The sequence below is a fragment of the Phasianus colchicus genome, chromosome 6 (genome assembly GCF_987193195.1).
Source record: "Phasianus colchicus chromosome 6, bPhaCol1.hap1.1, whole genome shotgun sequence".
Taxonomy (NCBI): Eukaryota; Metazoa; Chordata; class Aves; order Galliformes; family Phasianidae; genus Phasianus; species Phasianus colchicus.
This window is the reverse complement of record NC_143441.1, coordinates 30,041,234-30,067,994: the sequence shown is the minus strand read 5'-3', so window position 1 is coordinate 30,067,994 and position 26,761 is coordinate 30,041,234. Positions and strand designations below refer to the sequence as shown.

The window sequence follows — 26,761 nt, the reverse complement described above, 5'->3', positions numbered from 1 at the left end:
CAGACTGATAGAGGTGGAAATTATGTATTCTGTTCTAAAGAGAATGTAATTACAGAATGACAACTGCATTGTTAGCAGCCAAAAGAAAATGCTCCTCAAGCACGACACAGCTTGGACAGCAGCTGCATTGGCTTCCAAAGACTGCCTCATGTTTATACAGAATTCTCTGTTTTAAAGGGGCAAATCTGGGACCATAATGGGCAACCAGGAAAAAAAGAAACAATGAGAAAATGAAACTGACAAAAAGAGAACAGTTTGGCTTGACAGGGAGCTGTCATTTTCTCTTACCTAGGAGTCAAAAAAAAAAAAAAAAAAAGAGAGAGAGAGAGAGAAAACAGAAAAAAAAAAGGCACCTACTAGTTAACAACTTACTGATAAAAACTGAACATTCTGAACCCCTTACATTGTCGTATACAAGCCTTTGAGGGCAAGAATCTAAGCAGCTGAAAGAAAAATCGATTTGCACTGATGAGCTGTGCAGAGTCCCCATCTGTCCTCAAGCCTACATGGCTGCGTGGTGATGACATCCCATGGTGTAGATAGGTGCATTCTCTTAATGGAAGAGGAGAGAACACTTAAACATTTGAATTTTGTCTATTTCCCGTTCCTCCAACCCTTCCAATTCACTTCTATTCCAGATCCACGGATCCGTGAAATTAAAACAGTAATCTTCATGTTACAGAATTGCAGATGCACTTATCTCTTAGTGATAAAGCTAAATACATCCTTTGTGCACGTGATTTCAAAACTACTTTACTTAATATCAGCTTCCTTTTAGTGCAGACTATCGAGGAATATTATAACACTTACAAAGTTAGAAATCTGTAAAAGCAATAATTTGTGATAGAATTTCCAAGATCTCAGGAGCCTGCCAGTGTATCACTTTCAGGAGCTGAGACGGTAATCTGTTTGACTGAACAAATCTTGTTGTTCTTTGTACTCTCCTTTCATTAACATAATTAAATATTTGCAATGGATGGTTACCACGCACACACCTGCCACGTGGAAACGTGATGCTTACAGAAAGACAGGTTGTCTTTCCAAGGCTGAACACTCCACAACTAAAATGTTTGATGTTGTTGTTTGGTGATTATACAAAGCTCCTGAAGGAAAATCTGCACTACTGACAGCATAGCTCTCTCCAGGAATCTGCTGGAAATACAGCTTTGTTTCCAGAATTACAGTACCTGGGTAGCAAACTGATAATGATGCACAAATTAAATTAAGATCTGATATGGTTTGGGGTATGGCAGATCATACTTACTGATCATTCAACACTTAATCTATCACATAACACAGAGGCTCATCCAGTCAGGAAATCACAAACAGTATGTTCCCAAAATAACACAGGAAATGTACATTTTAAATACATGTTGTAGTTTTTCTTTCAGCTTTGGTGTCTATATTCCTTGTTATATAAACGTATGCAAAATTAATTCCACTCCTATAAGCATGCAAAAACTCTGGGGGGAAAATAGCACATGGGAAGGCCCTGACTGAGAACACATGTATATATAACCTCTCAGTAGTAGATAATTATTGTCCCTGTTTTTACAGGCTTCAGGTCTTGGGACTGCCCTGTGACTTTGACTGAGGACAGCAGCTCTCTCTAGAAGCTACAGTTGGCTGCAATGCTGAAATCAGCAGAATCAAGAGAATGAGGTCTCCTGGGAACTGAGCTTATCAGCAGACTCATAAGTGCATACCCATTACAACCTGCAGCACAGCGTTCTCCTCCCATTAACATTGAGCCTGCCAAGCAAAACAGGAAGCAGTAAAATAAGGATTATCTCATTTTAATTACGTTTGTATAAATGACATCTGTCCAGTTAAATTATCTAAATTCAACACAGGATTGCCTTACCTAACAGTGGGTCTATCGGCTGCATTCTAATCTATGAGTAAGCAACTGGTGCCTCTCTTCCACCAGTCCTACTGAAGGAGTTCAGATAATGAATTTAAAACAAATAGACTTTTAAGTGGCTGGAGCTAGGTGCAGTGAATCCCATCTCTCCTGACCATTTTATTATTCTGACACTTTGGGGAAATAGCATGGTTGAAAACCACAGTAATATTTTCAGCTGTTTCATTTTCAGTGACCACACACAGCACCACAGTGTCTTATCAAAATAATGAATTCAGTTAAGCCAGGGCTTTCTCTGTAGAGAACAGAAGTGTGAAATCTCTCCTGAGGCTGTTCACTCTTCACAGCCATTACCCAATTTGCGAAGCGCTCTCACACCTCCTCCTGCCTCAGATCAATTACTTGTTGCTGTGCTGAGTCTTTTCTCCATGACTGCTCCAGCCCTTCCCCTCCCACCTACTGTGCTGGATGTTTCCACCAGAACACATTGAAAGCCAGTGCCAAGCTTGAGCATTTGGAAAACAAAAACTGAGGTGTAATTGCAGGAGAGCTAACATACGTCTGGTTTACTTCCAGCATATTTATCAGCAGACAGGAACATAAGGTAGGTATTTAATGGGAATTGCAAAGCTTCTTCTAGCTAATTCATGTCTGGAGCCTGTTTCATGGGTAATCTCTAATTACCCTCTTGTATCAGGCTTTTCCTATATAACGTTTGTGGTGTAAATTATTCAGTGTAGGCAATGATGTCAAATTCCATTAACTTGTAAGGAGCAAGGAGATACCCATATGAAAAGAAACTGCATGCGTGCAAACCACTGCCTAGCTCATGGCACTGCAGCCAAACTTCCAAATGCAATGAAGGAGATCTCTTGTCAAGCACCTGCACAACCTCTCCAAAGGAGCAATGAAGCAAAAGCAGACGTTCTGCTTACATCCACTTCAATATTTAGTATACACAAGTGGCTAAACTTAATTAAGGTACTTAACTTTTAATAGTATCAGTATTCATCAGTAGAGACGTAAAATCCCAGAGATGTAATGCACAAGTAGGGTTCTGGGGCATCACTTAAGAGTAGGCTCAGTGTTTCAGGGCAAGTGAGGAGTGCCACTGGACGTCCATGGACCAATCTGAAACAGCCCTCAGAAGGCTGCGGGACAGAATGGCTATCCCTGCATGTTGTAATCCTCTGACATACCTATAAACAAACGTACATTTGTTTTGTTACCTTTTGGAGTACTGCCCTCAGCTTCTCAAACGCTCTTCCAATATAGCCAGTAAATTTAACACAGTTATACTGCTTAGGACACAGGCTGAAATCCGTGTGTTTTGGCTGGATCAAAAGTCTGTTTATTAACAAATATTATGAAAACAAGCGAAGAAGAGTATCTGAGATCCTAACTGACTGCAGGAAAGATGCCCAAAGAACACTTAGAACTCCACTCCCATACATTTGCACGGTGCCTGAAGTTCTTCAAGTAAGACCTGAAAACAGAACTTGCAGTGTGTAGGTTTCCTGGCTTTGTTTTGAGAATATAATTTCAGTTTTAATCACGCTCTCTTTGCCATTTTTAACGCACTGTCAGATATGAACAGTCAGATGCAATGAGTCACAGATCTTCCGGAAGATGACTTTTTTGGCTGACAGAAAGACGGGAGGGCGGTGAAACAACAACCAGATGTTTCGGTGTTCCACATTCCGCTGTTCCACGAAGAGCCCAGCTCGACCGCGGCCGGCAGCCCTGGAAGGAGGAGAGCGAGGAAGAGGAGGGGGAGGAGGAGGAGGAGGAGGAAGGCAGCGGCTCCGCCCCGGCGGCGGGGGGCCGGGCTGCTCTCCGCCGCGCCGGTGGGGACGGTGGCAGCCGGCGGCGGGGGCTGCCTCGGCCGCCTGCGGGGAAGCAGTGCTGCCCCGCTGCGCCCTCCCGCTCCGCCGCGCACTGTTGTCATGGAGGAGCCAAGATGGCGGGCCTGGCCTACACCCTGGGCAAGCGGGAGATCAACTACTACTTCAGCGTGAGGAGCGCCAAGGCGCTGGCGCTGGGCGCCGTCCTGCTGCTCGCCGCCTGCCACGCCGCCTCCCGCCGCTACCGAGGTGAGCGGGGCCGCGGGAGGCGGAGCTGAGGGAGCGCGGGCGGCCGGCGGCCCTCCGGCCGGGGAGCCGTGTGGGCCGGGCCGGGGCCGCCCAGGGCCCCCGGAGGCAGCTCGGGCTGGGGCTCGGCGGAAGGCCGTGCTCGCTGTCCGAGCGGGCGGAAGCGCGGGGCCCTGCCCGCGGCTGTGCGAGCTGCTGCGCGGGTCGCGCGAGGGTTGGTAGCCGGCACCTGGCGGGCACCGCCATTGCTGACTGAATTGGCGGAAGGCTTTGGTATGCTTTTCTCGTTTTATTTTATTTTTTTACCCTCTGTTCAACTGTTGGCTCAAAATTCAGTACCTCGGGTGGATGCAGCGAAATGAGCAGCTGCTTGTTTTTGTGTGGGGTTGGTGGACGAGCACGGTGTTGCGTGACCCGTAAACGGCAGTGAGAGCCGCTGAGGAGAGCCTTCTGCTTCGCTCTTGAGCGTGGAGCGTGTTTTTGTGTGTAAACCATGAAGTTGATCCAAAGGCTGCGTGCTGCTGGACAAGTGGCGCCGTTCTGCACTGGGGCCCGTGACCTGCGCTCCAGGATGGTGGGGATGAAGCACTCTATTGTGGAAATGCGGAATGGAATAGGGAGCCTTTACAGATTCACCCTCCAGCTGACGCGTCAGTAAATCTAACAGACTGAAGAGCAGTAAGTTGTGAGGCATTGAGGTGTTTTCTCACTGCTAGAGGATCTCGGATATGAAGTAACTGAGCTTGTTTTGCTGTGTAACCAGAGGCTGGAATCCATCTCAAAACTAGATGGAAGGAGGCTGGAAAATGTGATGCTTTTCTTAAGAGACTGCTTGCAAGGCTGGCCTGAGAAAACAGGGACTTCTGTATACAGCAAATGAGCAAGAAGGCACTCTGTGCATAAATAGGATGCATGATCAGAGAGCTGTTGAGTCACAAACCGCATAAAGATAGGAGTCTACAGGCTTCAACAGAAGTTGATTGAGTCACTGTAGGTTCTCATGAAGTTCTTTCACCTAAAGCTTTTGGTTTCTTTGACCCACTTTAGGTTGAGTGAGGATTTCTTAGAAAATAGAAGTTCTATCCAGCTTGGTCTTCTTTGAGCAGGTAGTATTCAAAACACAAATGGTTTGGAAAAGGAAGATGGAGTGTTTATAGCAGATAGAAAAGTTTTGGGGATAGACAAAAGCAGATGTTGCTGAGAGATTGTTTTGCAGCTCAGTAATGTTAAACAACTGGAGTTCAGCAAACTAAGGAAAAACAGAAGATTTTACTGTGATACTGCGAAGGCGAAGCTGATTATTGTCAGTGATGCCGATGACTCCCTCTTGGCCATAAAATCCTCACACAGGGGTTGTAAAGAGAAGGGCATGGATCAGGTGTGGTCTGCAAACCTGCTGTCAGTGGTAGAAGCGAGGTTCTCATGGCCCAGAGCAGCAGGGTGATGGGAATTGAACTGTGCCAGAGGAAGGAGCACTCTGTTGTGCTTTTTCACACTGTTTTCAGGCATCCGTCATTGGCTGCTGCAAGGAAGAGGGGAGCAGGAAAAGCAAACTGTCATGTGAACAGCAAAATACCCATTCGTGCGGATACTGTCTTTCTTTTGTAGATACACAGGAATGTGGAGGAAAAGGAGACCTGCATATAAATAAAAAGTATACAAATATAACCACTGTGGAAGCTTGTTTGTTTTTTACCCAATAAATTGGCTCTTTCTATAATCAGTTTCTTCAGATACTAAACCTTGCATTAGTTTATGCTTCTATGCAAAAATGCTGAGCTGCAGTTGGGGTAGGCTAAATTCATATTCAGGGAGACTGTTGTATTTAAGGGTCACCTATTTTTCTGCAAAAGTTTGAATGAGTTAAGTTAAACTGTCTTTAGCTTTAATACAGCTTCTTCATAGACTTAATTGTACTATTATCTGTATAATATCCAGTAAAAGCCAGTAAAAAGTTATCAGCACATTTCAGTTATTAGTGTATTTCAAAGACTCAGTCTTACAACTTGTTGGAAATAAGTTTCTATTTAATTTTTTTTTTTTTTTTTTTTTTTGCATTCTTAGAGTCTTTATCATTGAATGATCACATTCAGATCTAGATTTTAACTTTGAATAGTAGTGAATGGTTGGATTTCCATTTCTTTGAAATTCTTAGTGTTGATCTCATTAATGGTTAAGAAGGTGCATTTCCAGAGGCACCATCTTGTATGTAACCTCCAGCTTACTGTCTTAGCTGTTGTTTCCATCTTTCCTTTTTTTGTTCCTTCCTCACTGTTCCTTTCCCATCCCCCCCCCCATCCAAGCTTCTACTACTTACTTTAAAAAAAAAAAAAAAAAAAAAAAGACTCAGGTGCAGGTAATGCTCCTAATGGATTTTATGAGCTTTCTGTGTTGCTTATTGGAGTAGTCAGAAAATCAGTATCTGGATGTGGGAGAGAAAACGTATCTCCATTCCCTAAAACATTATCTGTGTAGTTAAAAGTAATGCAGTTAATGTTTGGGATGTAATTTCAATAAATGCCCTGTAGGATGGAGGATTTGTAAGCAATTCTGATGGAGTGCCATGAAATGCACAACTTCGAAGCTTTGGTTGTGAGCTCAAGGCATGGAACATGCTCTGCTCTGAAAAGGCGGTAAACAAAGATCATGAATTTCTTCAGTCTTGAAAAGAAATTGAAAAGAAATGATTTATGAAGGATTGATAGTGGTCTACAGATTGTGATAAACACAAATGGGATCTGTAGTCTGTACAAGACTTAGGGAGTGCAAGTAAAGCTGGTAAGAGCCGTATGTGAAGTAAAGGTAGGCAGCAGCTGTGGATATGGAGTACTTCTGCAGAAAGATGCTGTGAGAGATAAAAAATTGAAGAAAAGATTACGTGATTTGGTGAGAAAGAAATTTGTTGGAGGTTCTGTAAAATATGAAGAAACCATGTCCAGCTCAGGAAGTCCCTGGACTTGGGATAATATTGGATGGGAATTGTAGCAGGCTGATCTGACCACCAGTAACCATCTGTCTTCTGCATCTTTCTGAGCAAATTGATGGGTTTCAGAAGGAGCATAGTGGTGAGTTTTCCTTTACATACTTTGCTCTTCTGTCACTTTGATGCATCATCATGTTTTCATCATCTGCAAAGCTGAGGTTTTTGTTTCCATAACTGTAACAATAACTGGAGTCACCTATCACAAGCAGCATGAGTTTGATTTTTTTTTTTTTTTAGCGGTTTTGTTTTCAAGCAACTTACTAGAAGTAATGTGGTTTAAGTAGGTGCATACATTGGAGAATTAAGGAAATTATGTTACTTGAAAGCCAGTACACAGAAACATTTGACGTGATTAAGGAAAACTGAAACTATGGTTCTCTTGAGTTTCTGGTTTCTATTAAAGGTATCTGAGCAGCAAATCTGAGCTGTGCCAACACAGTTTAGGCAATGATCTGGCCTTGCATGTCACTTGCTGTGTTCTGAGCTACCGCTGCAGCAATTCTGGCAGCAGGATCAGTTGTGTTAAGTGGGAACGGCTGGAAGAGGAGAAGAAAGGCACTGATAAACTGCTTTGGGTAGAGCTGTTCTTTAATCTGCTCACAACTGGCACTGTGCTGACTACTGAAACAAGCACCGGCTGCAAGAAAAAAGTTGTACTGCTGACCTGTACTTGTTGAAGAACAGGGGAGTGACAGAGCCTGCCTTTGTGGAAATCCCTGAGGCAGCCCACACCTCAGTTTGGCACAGATGGTGCGTGTGTGCTGTGGTTAGATGAAGTGTCAGTGAGAGTTGTGGGAGCTCAAGGGTTTGCTTGGGAGGTTAGTGTTGAATTCAGGGGAATTCCTGAGCTGCCATGGGATGATTAGTAAACATGGCAAAAGTTTTTGATGGCAGAAATAAGAGTTTATCACTGTCTGTGTATGTTTTATTTAAATTTTAAATGCATCTTTTTTTTCATGCATCAAAATCTGACCCAGAGCTTATCATGCATGCTAGAAGCATTGTGTGCGTTGCTCCTGGAGAAGCAACCTCAATTCAGAGCTATGACTCAGAGATGTTTATCAGGACTCTCTTTTCAGGACTGTTATAATTCCTCAGGTTGTTTCAGCTTTTATTTTAGTAGTCATGATGCAATAGCAGCGCTTAGTTGAAGTTCCAGGAAAGGAAAGGAGTCTGGTTATTACAATTGCTTGTTGAAATGAAGGAATGGGGAGCCTAAGTTGCAAATTATAATAATTGATTCTGTAAATGAGCCAAGGGATAACAGGTGGGATACAGTCTGTTCTACATTCGCATTCTGATTTTCATGGAAATAAGTAGGAGGGGTTTCAGAGTGGAAGGGAAGGACAGATAATGTCTTCAGCTGCCAGTTCTTCCTTCTGCAAGCTAATTTTATGTTCTGCTCCAAGAAACACGAGCTGCGTTGTCTGTACTTCTGTATCTGACATGTTCCTGGTGAATCCTAAGTAAGAGAGAGCTAGAGTACTGGGGTAAGAGTTAATTCAGAGCTTTGGCTGTCAGCTGTGCTTTAAACATGCATTTTATTTTTATTTTATTAATAATATTTTCCCAGCTTCATGGGTAAGACCCATTTTATTTTCTGGGTGGACTCTGAAGTATCAGGCAGCTTGGGATTAGCTCACAAATGATTGTCACCAGTGTTGATGGAAGAGTTATCTGGAAAGATCTGCAGTCCCAGTTCTGTGTTGTAGGAAATACAGATATATTTCCATCATCCCTGTGTTCATTAATGCTGATTTGCCCTGTTGTGGTAAGAGATTTATGTTGGCTGGCTATTAAGTCCCTTACTGGACACTTCAAAAGGGAATTGCGTTCTACCTTCAGTAACTGTGAGAATAAAGAACAATAATACTGTTGAGGGAAGAAGAGGTCATTTGATGACATGATGCTGAGAAGCCAAGCCTGCAGCACTGCCTTCCTTCACATTGCAGTTACTCCTGCAGGAACACTGGATGTGTCAGCATTGCCATCTCCCACATTTCCATGCTCCTCAGCACACCTATGAGAGCAGCTCACATATCCATGGGAGCTTAATCTTAATATATTTTTACTGGACTATTTTCACCAGGAAGCATGGGCGGATTCGTGCCTTGTGCAGTACTTTTTGCATGTTGTAAAAAATAATTTGGTTCAAAACTTCAGGGACCAAGATGCTGGGCTGTCACTCTGAGGACTGTGAGTTGGAGCAGGGTCAGCAGCACTGTGCCAGTTCCCATTCTGACCAGCCTCAGACATCACCACGCTGAGCGCTCTCCGTTGACCTGACCGATGCACAGATTGAGATAAAGCTTTAGATTGCCTCTTAATAATTGAAATATAATGTCTGCCTGTTTTGTCGTGTGTGGCTTCTAGCAGCTCAGAAAGGAAGCTGATAGAAAATGCCCCTTCTCTAGAATTAGTGCAGGTTTCTCTGGAGGAAAAGAGCAGATCCTGGGTGACTTACTGAACTCCAAGTTCCATAGAAGACACTAGCTAGGATTTGTGGCACATGATTTCTGCACAAGCCAGAGCAGGTACTCAATATTTCATTCACCACCATTTTCTTGTTTGTTTGCCAGTTGTGACAAAAATGTTGGCAGGCAGCTCTTTGCCAGCACAGTATGGAGCTGCACTGAGTTTCTGGCAGCAGAAGCAGATGTGTTTGCTGGAAGTTCAGTCACTGATTCCATATCAGGTATTTTATTTATATGAATTGAAAAAGTGACCTGAAACATCACCACTTGCAAAGTGATTAATTTTAATTAATGTAAAACTAATGGACTGGAAAATGGTAGGTGCAATTCAGAATCATCAATAAAATCTCAAGTAAACATTTATTGTTCTGCCCGTTAACCCAGCATGTAATGTCAGCTGTTCCAAGGTGACAGCTGCATCTTAAACAGGGAAATGCAAAAAGATTTTTTTACAAATCCCATTTTGAGCTTCATGTTCTATCCAAGAAGCAATGTCTGGTAATTCCGTGTACATTATTTAATTCTTATAGTTTGTTCTTGGATAGTAAACAGCACAGCAGATCAGTATCTTCTAGTGGAGACACCATTCTAGGTCACAACCTTCCAGCAGCAGAAACAAGATCTCCTCTACTGTTTTGTGAACACGTTGCTGAAAAGTACAGTATAGTAAGTGACATGACAATTTGTAAACACCTGTGCAAAATGTTTTTACAGTTAAGTTAAACTTGGTTAATGCTATTGTTTGCTTTGATTCTTTTATGTCACAAATGCTCTGTGGAGAAGGATCTGTGGGTCCTGGTGGACGACAGGTTGGCTGTGAGCCAGCAGTGTGCCCTAGTGGCCAAGAATGCCAAATGGGATCCTGGGGCGCATTAAGGAGCGTGGTCAGCAGGTCAGGGGAGGTGATCCTCCCTCTCTACTCTGCCCTGGTCAGGCCTCACCTGGAGTATTGTCCAGTTCTGGGCTCCCAGGTACAAAAAAGATGGGGATCTCCTGGAGAGATTCCAGCAGAGGGCCACAAAAATGATAAAGGGCCTGGAGCATCTCCCCTGTGAGGAAAGGCTGAGTGAACTGAGTCTGTTCAGCCTTGAGAAAAGAAGACTGAGAGGAAATCTTATTAATGTTTATGAACATCTTAAGTGTGGGAGTCAAAGGGACATGGCCAACATCTTTTCAGTGGTCTTTGGGGGCAGGACAAGGGGGAACAGCCATAAACTGGAGCATAGGGAGTTCTGCACCATTACGCAAAGGAACTTCTTATCAGTGAGGGAGACAGAGCACTGGAACAGGCTGTCCAAGGGAACTTGTGGAGTCTCCTTCTCTGGAGATATTCAAGACCTATCTGGATACTAATTGTACAGCCTGCTGTAATGATCCTGCTTTGCAAGGAGTTGCACTCAGTGATCTCTAGAGGTCTCTTCCAACCCCTACAATGCTGTGAAATGTTATCAGAATTATTTATTTTTTTAACAGCAGTGGGGCTTTGAAAATAATTTTCATGTGTCTGATTTCTAATAATAATTCTACTGTTTTGAAGGTGATGATACGTGTGAGTATCTTCTGTCCAGTGGGAGATTTCTCGGAGAAAAAGTGTGGCAGCCTCATAGTTGTATGATGCACAAGTATAAAAACAGGTATGGAAATCCTTCTTTTGTTCTTCTTCTGGGAAAGAAGATTAATTGTTGTCTGCTGCTGAAATTGCAGTCTCATGGTTTTTTTTTTGTTTTTTTTTTTCGCTTTGTGGCCTGTTCTCCAGGCTTTGAAATATATGCAACATCTATCAGAAGATTTTTTTTTTTTTTGCTTTACATTTTCCATGTAACTGTAGTGTCTACCACATTTCTGTCTCTGTATTAGAATACAAATAAATGCTGCTGGCAGTACTGGTGCTTGTCATGAGGAGCTACCAGGTAGTTTGCAAACTGCTTTCTTTGTAGCACTGTGGAATAGAAAAGCCTACTTTATCATTCCAGTAATCATATTAGCTGAAAAGTTGACTTTCATTTATATGCGAATTATGCTAAACTTATAATTATTTCAACACTGAAAAGATTTACTGTTACTTAGCACTGGATATAATACATACAATTATCTATATTGATCTGTAGATTTCACTGACGACTTTTCTCTAATATATTATAAAATTCCTGTAACACGAGTGTTGCTGTTTTGTTTTTCAGTGAAGCAAAAAATTGCCTCATAGACAAACATATTGTGTTTTTAGGAGATTCTAGAATTCGACAGCTGTTCTATTCATTTATAAAAATCATAAATCCTCAAGTCAAGGAAGAAGGAAATAAGGTGAGGTGGTGTATTTTGATGATTTCTGTTTCTTTCTTTTCCAATTTACTTCATAACTCTTCTCTGAACTCATTTTGCACTGCTTGCTTGGCTAGGAAGAAGCAGCACAAAAAAGAATAGCAAGATTAGACCAAGATACTGAAAGTTTGAGAAATGAACTAGGAAGCTTGAGAGAAAGCTCCCAGCAGTCTAAATAAACAAATACAGCTGACTTCTCCCATAGCTTCTTAGGTTTCATACTTGCTTCTTATTGAGAGAACGATTGTTCCATTCATGCTTTGCAATTTGGTGTCTTATATGTTAATTAGATTGCTAACCTAACCTGTTCCTAAAAAGCCTTGGGCAATGACAGGTTTCCAAGTTTAACTTGAGTCTGAAGCTGTAACTAAAACTGGCTTCTGATCTCACCGTGCTTTTGATTGTTGCTGAAAGGTAGGTTTTTATAAGGTGGAGAATGTAAACTGCAGCCTACTGCATGGAAGCAGTAAGAAAGAATTTAGCTGTAGACTATCAGTTTACTTTATTATATCACACTTCTTAGGTCTGACTCGTCATGGATGTATGTACGTATGTGAGGGAAAAGACACACTTCACTTCCAACTGCAAATGAGATCCATCATAAGTACTTCTGTGGTTTAAAAGTGCAAGCTAGCAGCTTGTCTGACAGAAAGGATGCAGTCACTTAGACTTGTCAAAACAAGGTGTTTGATTGATGGAGTAACTTTCTTTTTTTTTTCCTGGTTATATCACATTTGCTGCCTAAAGGCGAGACTAAATTGAGCAGCTGTGAGATGACAGGGTGCTATAACTAATTTTAAGCTGAGAGATATCTTCTGTCAAGTATTTATGAAATCCAGATCTGTTTATCGAAGATAAATATACTTTTTATTAGGATCAAAATTAACATTGTCTTAGTATTTAAAGGATTGTAAATGCTCTTAAGGATTTCTGGCTGCTTTCTTTCTAGTTTCTCACAGTCTCACTCAGAAATGTAATGATACCTTCCAGGCTTTGTTTATTCCTGAGATTAATTTTTTCAAATCTGTAACTAAAGCTGTTTCATTTGATCTGTGCGAAGAAGATAGGTGGATGAACAGGAAGGGTAGGGGAAAGGAAGTGGAAGAAAAGGAGAAAAAAAAAATCTAAAGGTTTCTCATTTGGGGAGGGAAAATATTTAATGAGACCTTTCTAACGTAGTGAACAGAAGGCATTTCAGATGTAATTCTACCAGGAAAAATAACCCTCTGTGAGAGTAGTTTGTTTTATCAAGAAAACAATATAAACATTTTGCATTGGAATACTGACTTGTTTATACAAGAAAATGCTGAAGGTAAACCTTTGGGTAAGAATGAGTCAGCGTAGCAGTTTTTTTCTTTTGAAGGTTATCTTACTTTGCTTTTATTGGTTTATTTGTTTTGGCAGCATGGAAATATCCCTTTTGAAGATAAATCTGCTTCAATTAAAGTGGTAAGTTTTTATCAGGCATTAAACTGTAAGCCATAATAATTTGTATCTAATTTCACGCAGTGTAATCCAAACTGCAGTCAGTTTGATTTTTTTCAAACTTTTGCATGTGCTGAAAAATGAAAAGTAGTTTCAGAGCATCAACGTTCTTTATAAATCTTGAACAAATTACATAAGAGTGTATCTTCAATGCATTATATTATACATCAGATACTTTGAGAGACTTCGGCTTTGAGTACTCTCACAGATTCCACCGTTCCATGTACTTACATTATTCAAGAGAACTGCAAAATCTTTAGATCTGCAGTAGTGAAAGAGATCTCCTTTCTGCTGGGAGTATTTCTGCATTATGAAGTTTCTTTACAGTAATTTTTGCATATGTAATCCTTGCAATTTCAGTTTAATGTGTATTTGCAGTCTTTCTGATGCTTCTGCAGAGTAACTGGGTAGTAGGTAGTCTGAGCTTAGCTGGAAGATGTAATATCATTAGCCAACATGTGGATTGTTTTTCTAGCTGATGTCAAGAGCAGTGCTCAACATTCTAAAATAAAAAAATGTAGTAGGTGATGGGTTTAACATCCATGACACTGTTAAGCAGGTAACAATTTACAAAGTGGTAATGTAAAATGTTGGGATTTCTTTTTGTTTGAGAACTAAAATTCCAAGTTTTCAGTCATATTAGTCTCTAAAGTTTCGGATTTTAAAAAAATCCATTGTTAAAAATTGGGAACTGAGGAAAAAATCTAGTCAGTATATACAGGTTATAAGATGTGAGTTTGGTTTTAGCCATGATAGCATGGAAGGGAAACCTGAGGACATCCCATTTGACAGAGTCTAAAAACTTAGTTTCTTGATGAAATCTTGACTCTTGAACTACATGTTATTATTATTGTCATTTTAATGGGGAGAACTTGTTTGGTTTGGTTTGGTCTTCCTACCAGACTGCAATGTCAGACTTATCAGACTTGCTGTAAAGGAAACCTCACTTGGGCTTATGTGGTTTTCTTTTACACTTGAGCTAATGCCAATTAGTTGTTTTTCTGTTTTGTTTTGTTAGTCTACTGCTTGTCTTAGTGCTTGCAGATTAAATCTGCATTTCTTTTAAAGGATTTCCTGTGGTACCCAGAAGTTAATGGCTCTATGAGGCAGCGTATCAAATCTTGGACTGAGGTTAGTCTTAAACTGTTTATTTTAGGAAAATATTCTGACTTCTTCCTTTCATAAACATGGCTATAAATACAAAAAGGTTAGCAACTGCAGCATATCACACTATATTCAGTCAGTTATGTAGCAGAGGTCTGAAATCTGGCATCAAAATAGTGAAAGGGAGTATGTGTGTGAATATATACTTATTAGCATCTACTGTCTGCCAGGGATGCCTTTACTTGGGCCAAAAAAGGCCTCAGCAGGAAAAGAAAAAACAAAACAAAACCAAACATCTGCTTTCTAGGAGCAGGTTGATTCATCCCAGTAGGAACTGAAAGAATTTTTCATCTGATTTGACAATGTTAAGTTCTCTTTAAAAGCTAAATTGACAGTAATTCTAAGTGCTTATCTGCTTTCATTCTTGCAGATTCTATGAAATGAAAATTGGTGTTTGTGATATATCTGCAGTCTGTTGTTATGTAACCACTAAATGATGGATAATTTTGAGCAACTGTTATTTCAAATGGAAGTCTTAGTTAACCTGATTAGTACGTTAAATGATAACTATGATTTCTGAATACTTTAAAACTAATTTCTTTCTACTTTCTCTCATAGGGTTCTGTGGCAAAACCTCATATAATTGTAGCAGGAGCTGCCACGGTAAGCTATGAATGCATGTGGTATGTAAGTAAAGGAGGAAGTTCTAGTAGAGTAGTTTTTATTCTTTCAAGTTGGTTACAAGATAAAGCTGTTAATCCCAGTTTGTAATAAAAGTATACTCTCTGTGAAATTCCTGCTTATAGCAAGTAGTTAATTCTTAAGCATCAGGTTACAGCTGCGTGATACACACTACTTGGTTTAAAAGCAGTTTAGTTCAGAGACAGTTCAGGTGTTCTACCATTGTAGGAGATCCACACAAATCCACTGGGCTTTAGGAATCTTACCAAGGCTAGAATGTCTCTGCTTAGTCTTTCTACTGAATGAAATGTGCTTCTTAAAATGTATGTAAAAGTACTGCAGGTATTTTAGCTGTGTAGATTCAGCTACTGGGAGTCATACAGGTTCTGAATCTTTTTATTTTATTCTCCAGTGGTCTATCAAGATTCACAATGGCAGCAATGAAGCCCTCACACAGTATAAAATCAATATCACTTCAGTTGCACCTCTTTTGGAAAAATTAGCAAAAACTAGTGATGTTTACTGGATCTTACAAGGTAAAGTAATGAACAGTAAGTAACAAGAATTCATATCGTCACTGTCAGTTGAACCAGTCTCTCATAGGTTATGAAGAACTTAGTCTGTACTGCTGATTTACCAACTACATATGTTGGCTGAATTGCAGTGCAGCTTTTTGAGCAATTGTAACTAGCTGACTCCTAACTAGCTGTTACTAGTGATGGAGATTTTCATTCTCTCTTGGGAATTTTTTTTTGCCTCCTGAACACCTGATTCTGAGTCTCTCTCAGACTCAGGATGCTAGGACTATTTTCTTTTCTGTCTTCCTGTGTTTGTGTTCCACTAAGTTTTTAGATTACATAAATAATGGAAGAGGTTCTACGAATGCAGCTTGTGCGTGTCTAGAATTAACTCTGGAGAATACTGAGAATTTAGTTCTCTGAAGACAAACTGGCATCTGTATGCTAAACATTGGTGAGTTAAGATCAGGAGCAGAAATCATGGTCAAAATGAGTCTGTGAGGTTTCTGTCATGGCACCAACTTTCTTTAGCTTTTCTTCAACAAAACTCAGGTATGTCTTTGATGCTGAACAGTGAGCTGATAGGTCAAATGTGTTTTATGAGCCAGGAAATGTTTCAGATGGTTGTCATCTCTGTGAGAAAGATAAGCAGGTTTTGAGCCCTAATAGCAATATGCTCAGCTGTACCCTTAAAGTTGTATGTAAGTTCCTGTCAAAGATGGTTCTAGAGATTAACCTGGATCAACAGATTAATCTCTTCACATTACTTTCAAGACTAAATTTGTCTATTACAAAAGCAATTAGCTGTCAGACATGCTCCAACATTCTGTTGATAAAGATCCAGTCCATTTAAGTAATCTCTGAGCTCTTTATAGTTATAATGGAAGAAATAAGAGCAGAAACTGTACACAGAGCATAGTATATGTTGTACGGACGTGGATTATCCAAAATAGTCATGAGGCAGCTTGAGTAGATAACCTTATTGCTTTTACTGTGTTTTACCAATTATGAGCATCAGCAGCTTTTCATAGCGACTTGGTGATTTTTTTTGATCTGCAGTCCTGTACAGCTTAGTGTTAAGTTCCAAGTAATCCTTGTAGCCTGCAGACAGCTAAGTACTGCTCCAACCTGCTGAAAAACTAAGATTCTAACATCAGTTAAATTGGGATCAGCAGGAACCAAAGGAAAAGGCTTATGATCAGCAGGAACCAAAGGAAAAGGCTTATGGAATGTGGCTTAGAGAAGTGAGAAACCAGTTTCATCTGCAGCAAGTTTTGAGATTATTCTTTTCCCCAGTGTATCTGTTCTGCCTGTCTTCTATCATCTTGTGTTTGGAACCTTTACTTGTGGCATTCCATTTCTAAGAGAAGGCATAAGCAGCTGTACTCCAGCACTGTGCTGCAAATGGAGCACAAAAGCATTCATGTCTGGCCAAAGCTTTTTGATCTATTAGTACACGTGCATAACTAGGGAATAACATTAAGAGTATTCTGTTATAAACAACTCTGGTTGCAGTAATGGTCACTGATTCCTCGCTGGTTTTGCTATGTCATTAAACAGCTTTGAATACCAAAATGATAAGGACCTGTGCAATCTGAGCTAACCAAATGTACTTTGATGTAGACTCTTCATGTACTCATTTTTTATCCTTTCGAATTCAGATCCTGTTAATGAAGATATGCTGAGTGAGAGTCGGAAAATGATCACTAATGAGAAAATAAATGCTTATAATGAAGCAGCTGTCCGTATTTTGAACAGCAGCTCCCGAAATTCAAAAGCTAAAGTTAAAGTGTTCAGTGTATCAAAACTGATAGCACAAGAAACTATTATGAAGTCTTCAGATGGCTTGCATCTGCCTGAATCAAGCAGGGATACGGTAAGTATTTTTAGCACTGGTCAACATTAAAAAATAATAATAGTAAAACAGGATTTAAGGGAATGTTTTGAAACAGCAGATAATATGAACGTAGTGAGAACCTTCCTGTCCTTCAGGAGATTTTGTTCAGAAGATCCCAGTAGGTGGAATGTCAGGCAGTTTTGCTAATTTTTGTTTATCAAAGAGTGTGAAACAAATGAGAAAACACACAGTATAGATTTTCTCCATTGTGTGGAGTGCCAGTGACTTTAATTCTTGTATTATCTTTAAGCTATGAATACATATGCATGTCGTGAGCCTGAGTGTGGTCAGAGTGCCCTCTCTGTGACTGAACTCTCCTGCTGTGTCAGCATTAGTTCTGCTCCTTTGCAGGTTTCAGTTGCTTTTGAATATTGGATGAGCTAAATATCATCTCACCAAGGTTTTAGTCTCACTGTCATACTGTAGACATTTTCATTACCCTGCCCTTGAGGACGCTAAATTTGTGAGCTATATTTTATGTATAGTCTATATATTTAGTTATAGCTCCTCTTAGAGTCAGTAGAGAGAACCCTTCTGTTGTAAGAATTCGCCTTAAGTCATTCTGCTTACCTCAGGAGGCTAAAGATTTTAGTCTTTGGAACAGGTGTTTTGATTCCCATGCTGAATGCAACGAGGATTATGAGGGTTCCTATGAAATTTTTCCTATATGATAAGGGGGAAGTGCATAGTTTTTCTGTCAATGCATGATCTAGTTAAAGAAAATTTTATGTGATGACAACATTCAGAGATTAATTGGAGAACTGTCTATTTCTTTGACAGAATGCAATGATTCTTATGAATGTCTACTGCAATAAGATAATGAAACCCATTGACGGCTCCTGCTGCCAGCCTCAGCCTCCTCTCACTCTGATACAGAAATTAGCTTTCTGTTTCTTTACTTTGTCCATTGTTGGATATTTTGTTATCAGTATAATTCATCGGAATAATTATCGAAAGAACAAATCATGCACTGATTTGGAAATTGGAGAGGAGAAGAAACCTACCATCAGTACTCCTAATGTTTCTACTTTAGAGATGCTGTTACACTGTTTCTGCAAACTTGGTTTAATCATGACCTATTTTTATCTATGTGACAGAGCAAATCTTTTCATGAAGGAAAATAAATTTTATACACACTCATCTTTCTTCATACCGATCGTCTATATCTTGGTTTTGGGGGTATTTTATACCGAAAATACAAAAGAGGTAATGATCAAGTTGACATCTTATTTGTAATGTAGTTTGAGAGTTGGAGTGTAAGTTTCAGATTGCTGATTATTGGAAGTAAACTTTTTAATGTCAGTATAACTCATCTGCAGAAAATACATTTGCAGCAGTGCAGTGTTTTGCATGGAATTAGATGTAGAATTTTCTTAAAAGCATGTGGGTATGAGTGCGTTTGGCCTTTGCTGCAGTCAGTTTTTCAGCAAGTGTAGCTCAGGTATGTGAGAGTGTAGATCACATTAATATGTCTGTTTGCAAGAGGGCTTTTACAGTTAGGCCTATTTGCCCATAAAGTGGTTTATTGTTTTGAATTTTTTCTCCTCGTTTTGTAGATGTTCGTTGTACTTTTTGGAATAGCAACACTCTTGTTTTGTTTTGCACTAGACTAAGGTGTTAAACAGAGAACAGACTGATGAATGGAAGGGCTGGATGCAGCTTGTTATTTTGATTTATCATATCTCTGGAGCAAGCACTGTAAGTGAATTTCAAGGTTTCTTTGGGGGAATGCAAATTGGGCAGAAAGCACAAATACTTTATAGACTTGAATAGATTGAACAATTCATACTATTGTTCTGGTCATTTTAGAAATGATATTTGCAGAATTAGGGTATTTTTCAGTTTCCCTGATGAGAGAATGTTGTGCATGATTCAACCAAATACAAAATGTACTTGATTTCTTGATGCAGAAGACCATGTTATTTTTATTTGTCAGCAAAACTTTATGTTCAGAGCTCAAAACTATTGAAGTTAAGCTTTCAAATATCCCTTCTGAACTCTATCTTAACTGATTAAAGAATATGGAAAGTGTAGAATGATAATAATAAATAGAATCTGAATACAGTTCTTTTAATAACATGGGAGAGATGGGGGCAACAAAAGAGCTTAGTAAGAAACAAGAAATGCAGCATGTTTATTTTCCTTGCTAAACCTGATTTAGTGCAATGCAGAAAAACCAAAAAAAGGAAAACCAGAAGCATTTATGTGGTCATTTATAAAAGGTACATTATTTTTCCCCACAGTTTTTGCCTGTATACATGCATATTCGAGTTCTGGTGGCTGCATATCTGTTCCAAACAGGTTATGGGCACTTCTCATATTTTTGGATAAAAGGGGACTTCGGTGTGTACAGAGTGTGTCAGGTAAGGATATACTTACTTATTTACTTATAAAGAACTTATTTTTCAGGAAATAGAATATCAACAACACATCCATACTCCCGAAGTAGTGTGACGTTAGGTTACTTAACCAAAGTTTTCACATCCAAAGTGGATATTGTTTCTGTGCAGTCCAACACATTTAATGTTTATTTGTTATTATTTTGCATATGCAATGTTGTCATCAATGTAAAAAATGTTTGTAGGCCTTAAAAAAAGAAATCATGTTATTAAATATTTTGTAATGTATAGCAATGGAATTGCCATTGTGATGTGTGTATGAATATATATGTATGTACATATATAATGATTTAAGCTGGTATTTCTGCAAAACTTTGTTTTTTCTATGAGTTGGTAAATATTTGGTGAATTCAAGAGGCATTTGTGTACAGACATTCTGTATTTGTCTTCCTCTGTGAATAAAGGTAATTGTTCAGTGAGTTATTCAGCACATGGGTTTGCTTGCTCCCAGCACTGCAAGTCTTTATGTAGATGAAACAAATGCTGTCTTGTGTCTGATTTAAATTAAAGTCATTTCCAAGTGCTTACACTGTAAAAGCTTTTAATTTTTGCATGCACTTTGAGTCTTTTCCTTATTGCTGGGGAAATGAAAACTCTTTGTTTGTTTTGTTGGGACTTTTAATAGTGTCCCAAAACATTTGCAGTATTTTTCTTTTTCTTTCCTTCAGATGAGTGATGTTTTGGATCTGTTGAAAAAACTTTCCACATTGCTATTTCATTAAGCATCCAACTGTTTTGTACTGAAGTAGATTACTAATACACAAACAAGAAGCATCACTGTAATATTTGCTGCCTCTTTCAGAACTTAGCAAAGCATCCTCACACGCTCCATATTAATTTTTGCACATTGCAGAATCTAAGCTGAATTTTTCTTCAGTCAGGACAAAGTTCTGCATGGCAGCAGCTTGTTTAACCACTGGGTGTGTAGAATATCACACTCCTCTAACATTTTTAGAAATATTGAAAATTTCATCAACGTATCAGGTGTAGCTGCTTCCTTTGGGGAAGAGGGAGGAGTCGACTTATCTTTCATTTTAGAATGTTTTATTTTCCTGAAGCCTTTTCACTTGAGGGTTCAAAAATTTTTAGATCCAATGGCAAAATGGAAAAAAAAACACACACTCTCCAAATGGTTGCATTAATTCTCAGGGGGTTTTTTGGTTTATTTTGTAGGGTTGTTTTATTGTTGTTTTCCCCTCAAAGACATTATGTTAGAGACTACAGCAGATGGGATGCTCACTCAGTCCCCAGGCTGGGAGCAGCTCTGTTGTACCCTATTTTCATTGTTGTTGCTGCTGAAGTAGGCCAGGGTAGGCTGGCCCCGTACCACATCATTAAGCTGCAGTCTCGTGTTGCTCTGCTGTTCTTCCTATGTTTCAACTGAAATATGATCGTCATGTGAGGTGATGTTTTCATGTAATGCTGAAGAAACATTCTCCCCTGTCTCTGCCAGCTTTGCCTTCCAGTCTATATACTTTACATGAGAATGCATTCTTTCCTCTGGCTCCCTTCAGGTATTATTTCGCCTCAATTTCTTGGTCGTGGTACTGTGCATAGTGATGGACCGACCATACCAGTTCTACTACTTTGTGCCACTCGTTACTGTCTGGTTTATGATCATTTATGCCACCTTGGCTATGTGGCCTCAGATAGTCCAGAAGAAAGCAAATGGTAAGATAATGCTCTTTTGCCCTTCTACTCTAAAACATTTACATGTTCCTGCAGATGATAATCATGCAGAAAGCTGCTGTTTGTAGATCTCAGTCTTTTTGTACAATAGTACAAACAAGTTAAGTGCCTGCTCACAGAAACAGGTTGTTACAGATGAACGATATATCAGTTGAAAAAGTAAAACAGCTGATAACGTCTATCTCTGGTTGTAGTCGTATAAGATTCTTTTTAATAGCTTTGACCATCAGAAATGTATTCTATCGAGAGCTGTAGCACTGATAAATGGAAGCTAAAAATATAGATTGCACTGTCTTTGCTAGCTGAAATTACTGCCGTAGTGTAAGGATCGGAGCAGCATGAGCAGTGAGCATCTGCACATTGCCATTCTGGATTGCCAGCATGCTGATCCATCCTGAGCACTGATGCCTCGTCCTGCCAAATAAGAGCTTGAGGTTTATCTTTAGCCCCGTAGATTAAGGGAACTGTATAAAGTATTTCTTGGAATGTGAAAACTAGAAATAAAAATTGAAGTGAAATCCCAGTTTTTCATGGATTATAGTTCAGAGAAGAGCTGTCATCTTGTGGTAAAAGCCTGTTAATTAATTCGCCTAAATTAGAACCTACAGCCCTAAGAGTCTTAGATCCCCTTTCCCAGTGTACAGAGTAAAGTGCAGGTTTTACAATCTGCAGATAGAAAAATGAAATGCATCAAACGCGTGCCAGAAATAGGGGTTGGAATAGACTTGAGGTGTTGATGTAGACTTGAGTAGACTTTAGTATTAATTGACAGCTTCAAGGAACAGTTTCTCTGTCTTGTCTTAAGAAGACACTTGTCCTTAATGCAGAGCTGGTACCCCTGAGTTTAATGATATATGCTCTTCTTATTTCACATAACAAGAGCTGTATTTTATTTATATTTTGCTCAACTGGAGTAAGAGATGCCTGTGTTGAATGTTTGGGAAAGCAGAGGCTTTAGAATGTTATTTCTCTTTGAAGACATTCTGTTTCTTTCTGTGTGGATGCTGACTCTGTTTTAGGTGTGAGGTTTAGTTTAGGATTATTAGATTGAAAATTATAGTAGTTGTTTATTTTAGTTACTTAAAGTAAAATGTAACATGTAACATCTAGGTAGTGGTAAAGTAATACCACTCGTAATATACTCGTAATATTTGAGTATCTGTTTATGATTCTTTCTAGTACTTAGCATAGCCACACTAAATAGTTGGCAATTACAATGAAATGTTTCCTTGTTTTCACTAGTGGAAAAATGAATGACCGTATGTCAATTAATTTCTTTTTTCCTCAGGGAACTGCTTATGGCACTTTGGTTTACTGCTTAAACTGATTTGCTTACTGGCCTGTATATATTTTCTGTCATATTCTCAGGTTTGTAAACTTCTCGTATCCTTACTGACTAACAGTATTATTAACTATCTCTACACTTGACAATATAAATAACTATTTCTTCATTTTAGTGCTTGAGTATTTGCTTCTTTGTCACACATACAGAAGATAAAATGGAACCTTCTGTTTATTTTGGTTTTGAATTGGTGTGGTTGCTGGAAAACAAAAAAGCACAGTTCAGTATCTTATTTCTTTGTAATGCTTGACGTATTCATTACCCTACTACAAATGTAATAAATATGAAGGTGTATGGATGTTTTCTTTGGTTTAGTGATGGGTTTTTTGTGTGTGTGTTGTTGGTTTTGTTTTTTGTGTTTTGTTTTTAATGTGCTCAGAGTTAGCAGGTTTTCTATCAGATAGCATATGGTGTTACAGACACCTGTGTCTCTCGGGGACCTGCAATTGGCTTTGATGCTTTACCCAAAGAGTGAATCTCATGCTGAATTACCATCCTCTTGCTTACTGCGAGTATGGATGACATAAATAAGGGCAGCACCTGTCCCTCTAGAATTTACAGTGGCTTTTGTGTTTTTTAATCCACTATTGGTTTAAAGCCAACTGAACTGTACTCTTTTGTGGAACTTGCATTACTTATCCCAAAGTGTAAGTGGATCTCTCCCTTTGAGCCTCCAATACAAAATGGAAGGAGTGCCAATACCTTTGTGGGGAGGCAGAAAAAGGTATCTTTCTCATCTGAAGAAGTACTTTTGACTTCATTTATTTATTAGCTTTGGCAGGCATAGGGAGTGCTTCAGAGGAAGCCAATTATTTTGGTAACACCACTTAGCTTCAAGTTCAGATTATCTAAACTAGTGAAGCTGGAATGTCATAAATCAGTTAGCAGTCTTTTGATATGAAATTTAGTAAATATGGTTAATGTCAATGTTAATACTTTTGTGATGTTTATTTTTTTACAGGGTGCATTTGAGAAGGTATTTTCTTTTTGGCCTCTGTCCAAGTGCTTTGAACTGAATGGGAATGTCTATGAATGGTGGTTTAGGTGGAAGTTGGATCGTTATGTATGTACCACTTACAGACCTTTTATACTGTACTTTTAAGTGTATTTTTTTTTTTTTAATTTGGATGGTGTGGGAAGGTTTGTTCACCTTCCTCTAGAGAAAACAGGAGTTTGTCACAGTAGGTTGTTCACCTTAAGCCTAAGACACATTCACCTTAATTCTGCAAAGACCTTGCTTTAAAGAGGGATGTTGGCTTGCTTATTGCTACATCCTGTTTAGTTGCTTAAAAAATGATCAAATTTTTATCTTTCTTCTGAAATGTTATTGTGAAATAAAACAGAGAGACACAGTTCTTTTTTTTTACCTTCTTATAAGGGTAAATGGATTGAAAGTGTTTATTTACTAACCTGACTCTTAGCTGAATCACTTGCATGCTTTTCCCTCTGGCACTCTTAAGTAACTTAAATCTGCAGAGTTCCTGGGGCACTGCCTTGCAGCATTTCAGACATAGAGCTCTGTTGGTTGTGAACAGTGCATATTCTGTAATGTTGCTGACAAGGAAGTCCCAAATTAACACTGAAGACAAGCAACACATGGGCCTGAAACAGCATCATGTTGCTAGCTAATGAGAAATTGGCATAACTTCATAAAACACTCAGCTGAAGAATTGTGCCTGTGAGAGAGGAAAGCACTTGTAGTGCTTTTTGAATGTTTTCACCTGCCAACTTGGGAGAAGGCCAGGGCCTCATGACTTTTCCCCAGAGAAAGCACATTTCAAGTGCTGGCACAGATTGAAGAGAGGATAGTGGGTACTTGAAAGCATCTTGAAGCTTCATTGTCCTGAGACTTCATGTCTTTAACATCCTGGGAAGAATTAGTAAGAATGCTTTATCCTTAGTATTTCAGCTAAGTTAAATAAAAGCAGCTTATGACAACCTGATGTAGGAAGCCTATTTTTGTTAGTTTCAGTAAATCCCTAGGCTTTGGTATTACAAATGGATTATGCTGTAGCTTTTCTGTTGTAGAAGTTTGTACCTGAAGTACATGTAAGCCATGAAATACTCATTATGTTGTCTTTTACAGGTGGTTTTTCATGGAATGCTGTTTGCTTTTATTTATCTGGCATTGCAGAAGCATCAGATGATTTCAGAAGGAAAGGGAGATCCACTTTTCTCCAGCAGGGTTTCAAATGTTTTATTATTTATTTCAATTGTATCCTTTTTGGTAGGTACCTTGTTTACAGATTTACAAGGCTGATTATACTTGTTAAAGAATTCCTTCTGGTTTCTGAAGTTCTTATTTAGAGAATAAGGGTAAATGGATTTAAAAATCATTTCTCGATCTGGGGATGCTTCAGCTGTGTATTTTTGTGCAGCCTGAACCATCTACTCACTCATTCAGTTTTCAGTCAACTGTAGGTGAAAACTTCATCAGTTTTTCACATCACTGCAAAAACTGTAAGAAAAACAGATAAATAATATGATAGATAATGGAGCTCTTACCTTCACCCTTGATCAGTAGTCTAAATGTTGTTTAAGAAAAAATAATTGTCAGCATTGTGTTTTCATCTTTGTGTGTGAATAATTATGGTATTTGTCAGTTGCAAAAAGAGATTTGGGAGAAACACAAACCTAAGCACTGTGTTCTTCCTGTTACTGCTCCACAGCCAAATACTGCTGAAACACTTCAAAATGGTCTATCTGTTATTTCATTTGTCAGTGTTACACACCACTGTTACTCAGCTGATACTTGTATCTTGCAGACCTATTCCATTTGGGCTAGCAGCTGTAAGAACAAAGCAGAGTGCAATGAACTGCATCCTTCTGTTTCAGTGGTGCAGGTAATGATCCTCCTTTTTCTTACAATGATAAATCTAGACTGGCAATCTGCAGACTGTTCATAAAAATATAAACTGTTCATAAAAATATATATTAAATGTGATGAATATGTATATATGATGCACCTGTGGTTTGGTTAAAGTGAATAAAGTTGTGTGTGTATGTGTGACCTGCTTGTCACCCATAGTCACATCTTTAACTTTCTTTTCTTTTTCCTTTTTTCCTTTTTTTTTTTTTTTTTTCCTTAAGATTTTAGCTTTCATCCTCATCAGGAACATTCCTGGTTATGTCCGTTCTGTATATAGCTCTTTTTTTGCCTGGTTTGGTAAAATTTCTCTAGAGGTAAGTGAGATAACAGAGCTGTGGTGATTAGCTTAGAAATGCAGGGTGGTTTTGTTACATAAATTGCAGCAGTATAAGATAAATATGGAAAGCATGTTGTTTTATTTAATGCTGTTCTTTGACCTGTTTTATTGTAGCTTCCATCCACACTAAAATGTCACAGCTGAAATAGTAGTATCAGAGTAGCAGTGTTATTTCTCATGCTGTTCTGGGGGAGACTTGTAGACTGTGAGAGCTGAGGTGTTGTGCTGAGGTAAGGTGTAGTGTGTATTCAATTAGAAGACAAAAGAATCAGCATTAACTGTACTGGCAGAGTAAGCACATTTATAAATCAGTTTGCCCTAAAAAGCTTTGCTGCATTAATAAAGAAATACAGCTTCACAAGCAGAACCCTTCTTTGTGCACATTTTCTTGTTCCACGGAGAGTATAATTTGAAAGAGTAGGAATTACCTTGCTTTCTATTTTGCTTGCTCTTTATTAATATTAGGTGTATAATTTTATTATTAAATACACTTTTTAAAAGAAAGGAGAGAAAAAATAGGAGAATCTCAGTGTGATACAGGGGAGTCCATGATGAAATTTTTCCTTTAAGGATGGTGTTTTCAGCATCCTGATCCGTGGTGGACTTTAAGGTGCTGATTGGCTCCAAGGGCTTTTCCACTCACCAGCAGTTAAAGCCTTACCTTTTGTTTGCAGGCACATTAGTAAGCAGAGAGATGGTTACTGAGTGCA

At 39.0% G+C, this 26,761-nt stretch overlaps 1 protein-coding gene across 2 annotated transcripts in view; it reads left to right on the top strand.

The window, feature by feature from the left end:
• The first annotated feature begins 1,475 nt into the window (after positions 1-1,475).
• The window catches only part of CASD1 (CAS1 domain sialic acid O acetyltransferase 1), a 28,360-nt gene continuing 3,074 nt past the window's right edge, over positions 1,476-26,761 (top strand). The window contains exons 1-17 of one of the 2 annotated variants that reach the window (XM_031614435.2): positions 1,476-3,957; positions 10,949-11,045; positions 11,592-11,712; positions 13,135-13,179; positions 14,284-14,346; positions 14,938-14,982; positions 15,413-15,536; positions 17,180-17,394; positions 18,196-18,621; positions 19,024-19,113; positions 19,659-19,778; positions 21,329-21,485; positions 22,792-22,871; positions 23,807-23,908; positions 24,932-25,072; positions 25,611-25,688; positions 25,936-26,028. In XM_031614435.2, coding sequence (XP_031470295.1) covers positions 3,825-3,957; positions 10,949-11,045; positions 11,592-11,712; positions 13,135-13,179; positions 14,284-14,346; positions 14,938-14,982; positions 15,413-15,536; positions 17,180-17,394; positions 18,196-18,621; positions 19,024-19,113; positions 19,659-19,778; positions 21,329-21,485; positions 22,792-22,871; positions 23,807-23,908; positions 24,932-25,072; positions 25,611-25,688; positions 25,936-26,028 — 2,130 coding nt within the window. In that variant the 5' untranslated portion in view covers positions 1,476-3,824. Of the gene's footprint in view, positions 3,958-4,025; positions 4,228-10,948; positions 11,046-11,591; positions 11,713-13,134; positions 13,180-14,283; positions 14,347-14,937; positions 14,983-15,412; positions 15,537-17,179; positions 17,395-18,195; positions 18,622-19,023; positions 19,114-19,658; positions 19,779-21,328; positions 21,486-22,791; positions 22,872-23,806; positions 23,909-24,931; positions 25,073-25,610; positions 25,689-25,935; positions 26,029-26,761 lie in introns of those variants that run through there. The other variant, XM_090142787.1, reaches the window with a different exon arrangement.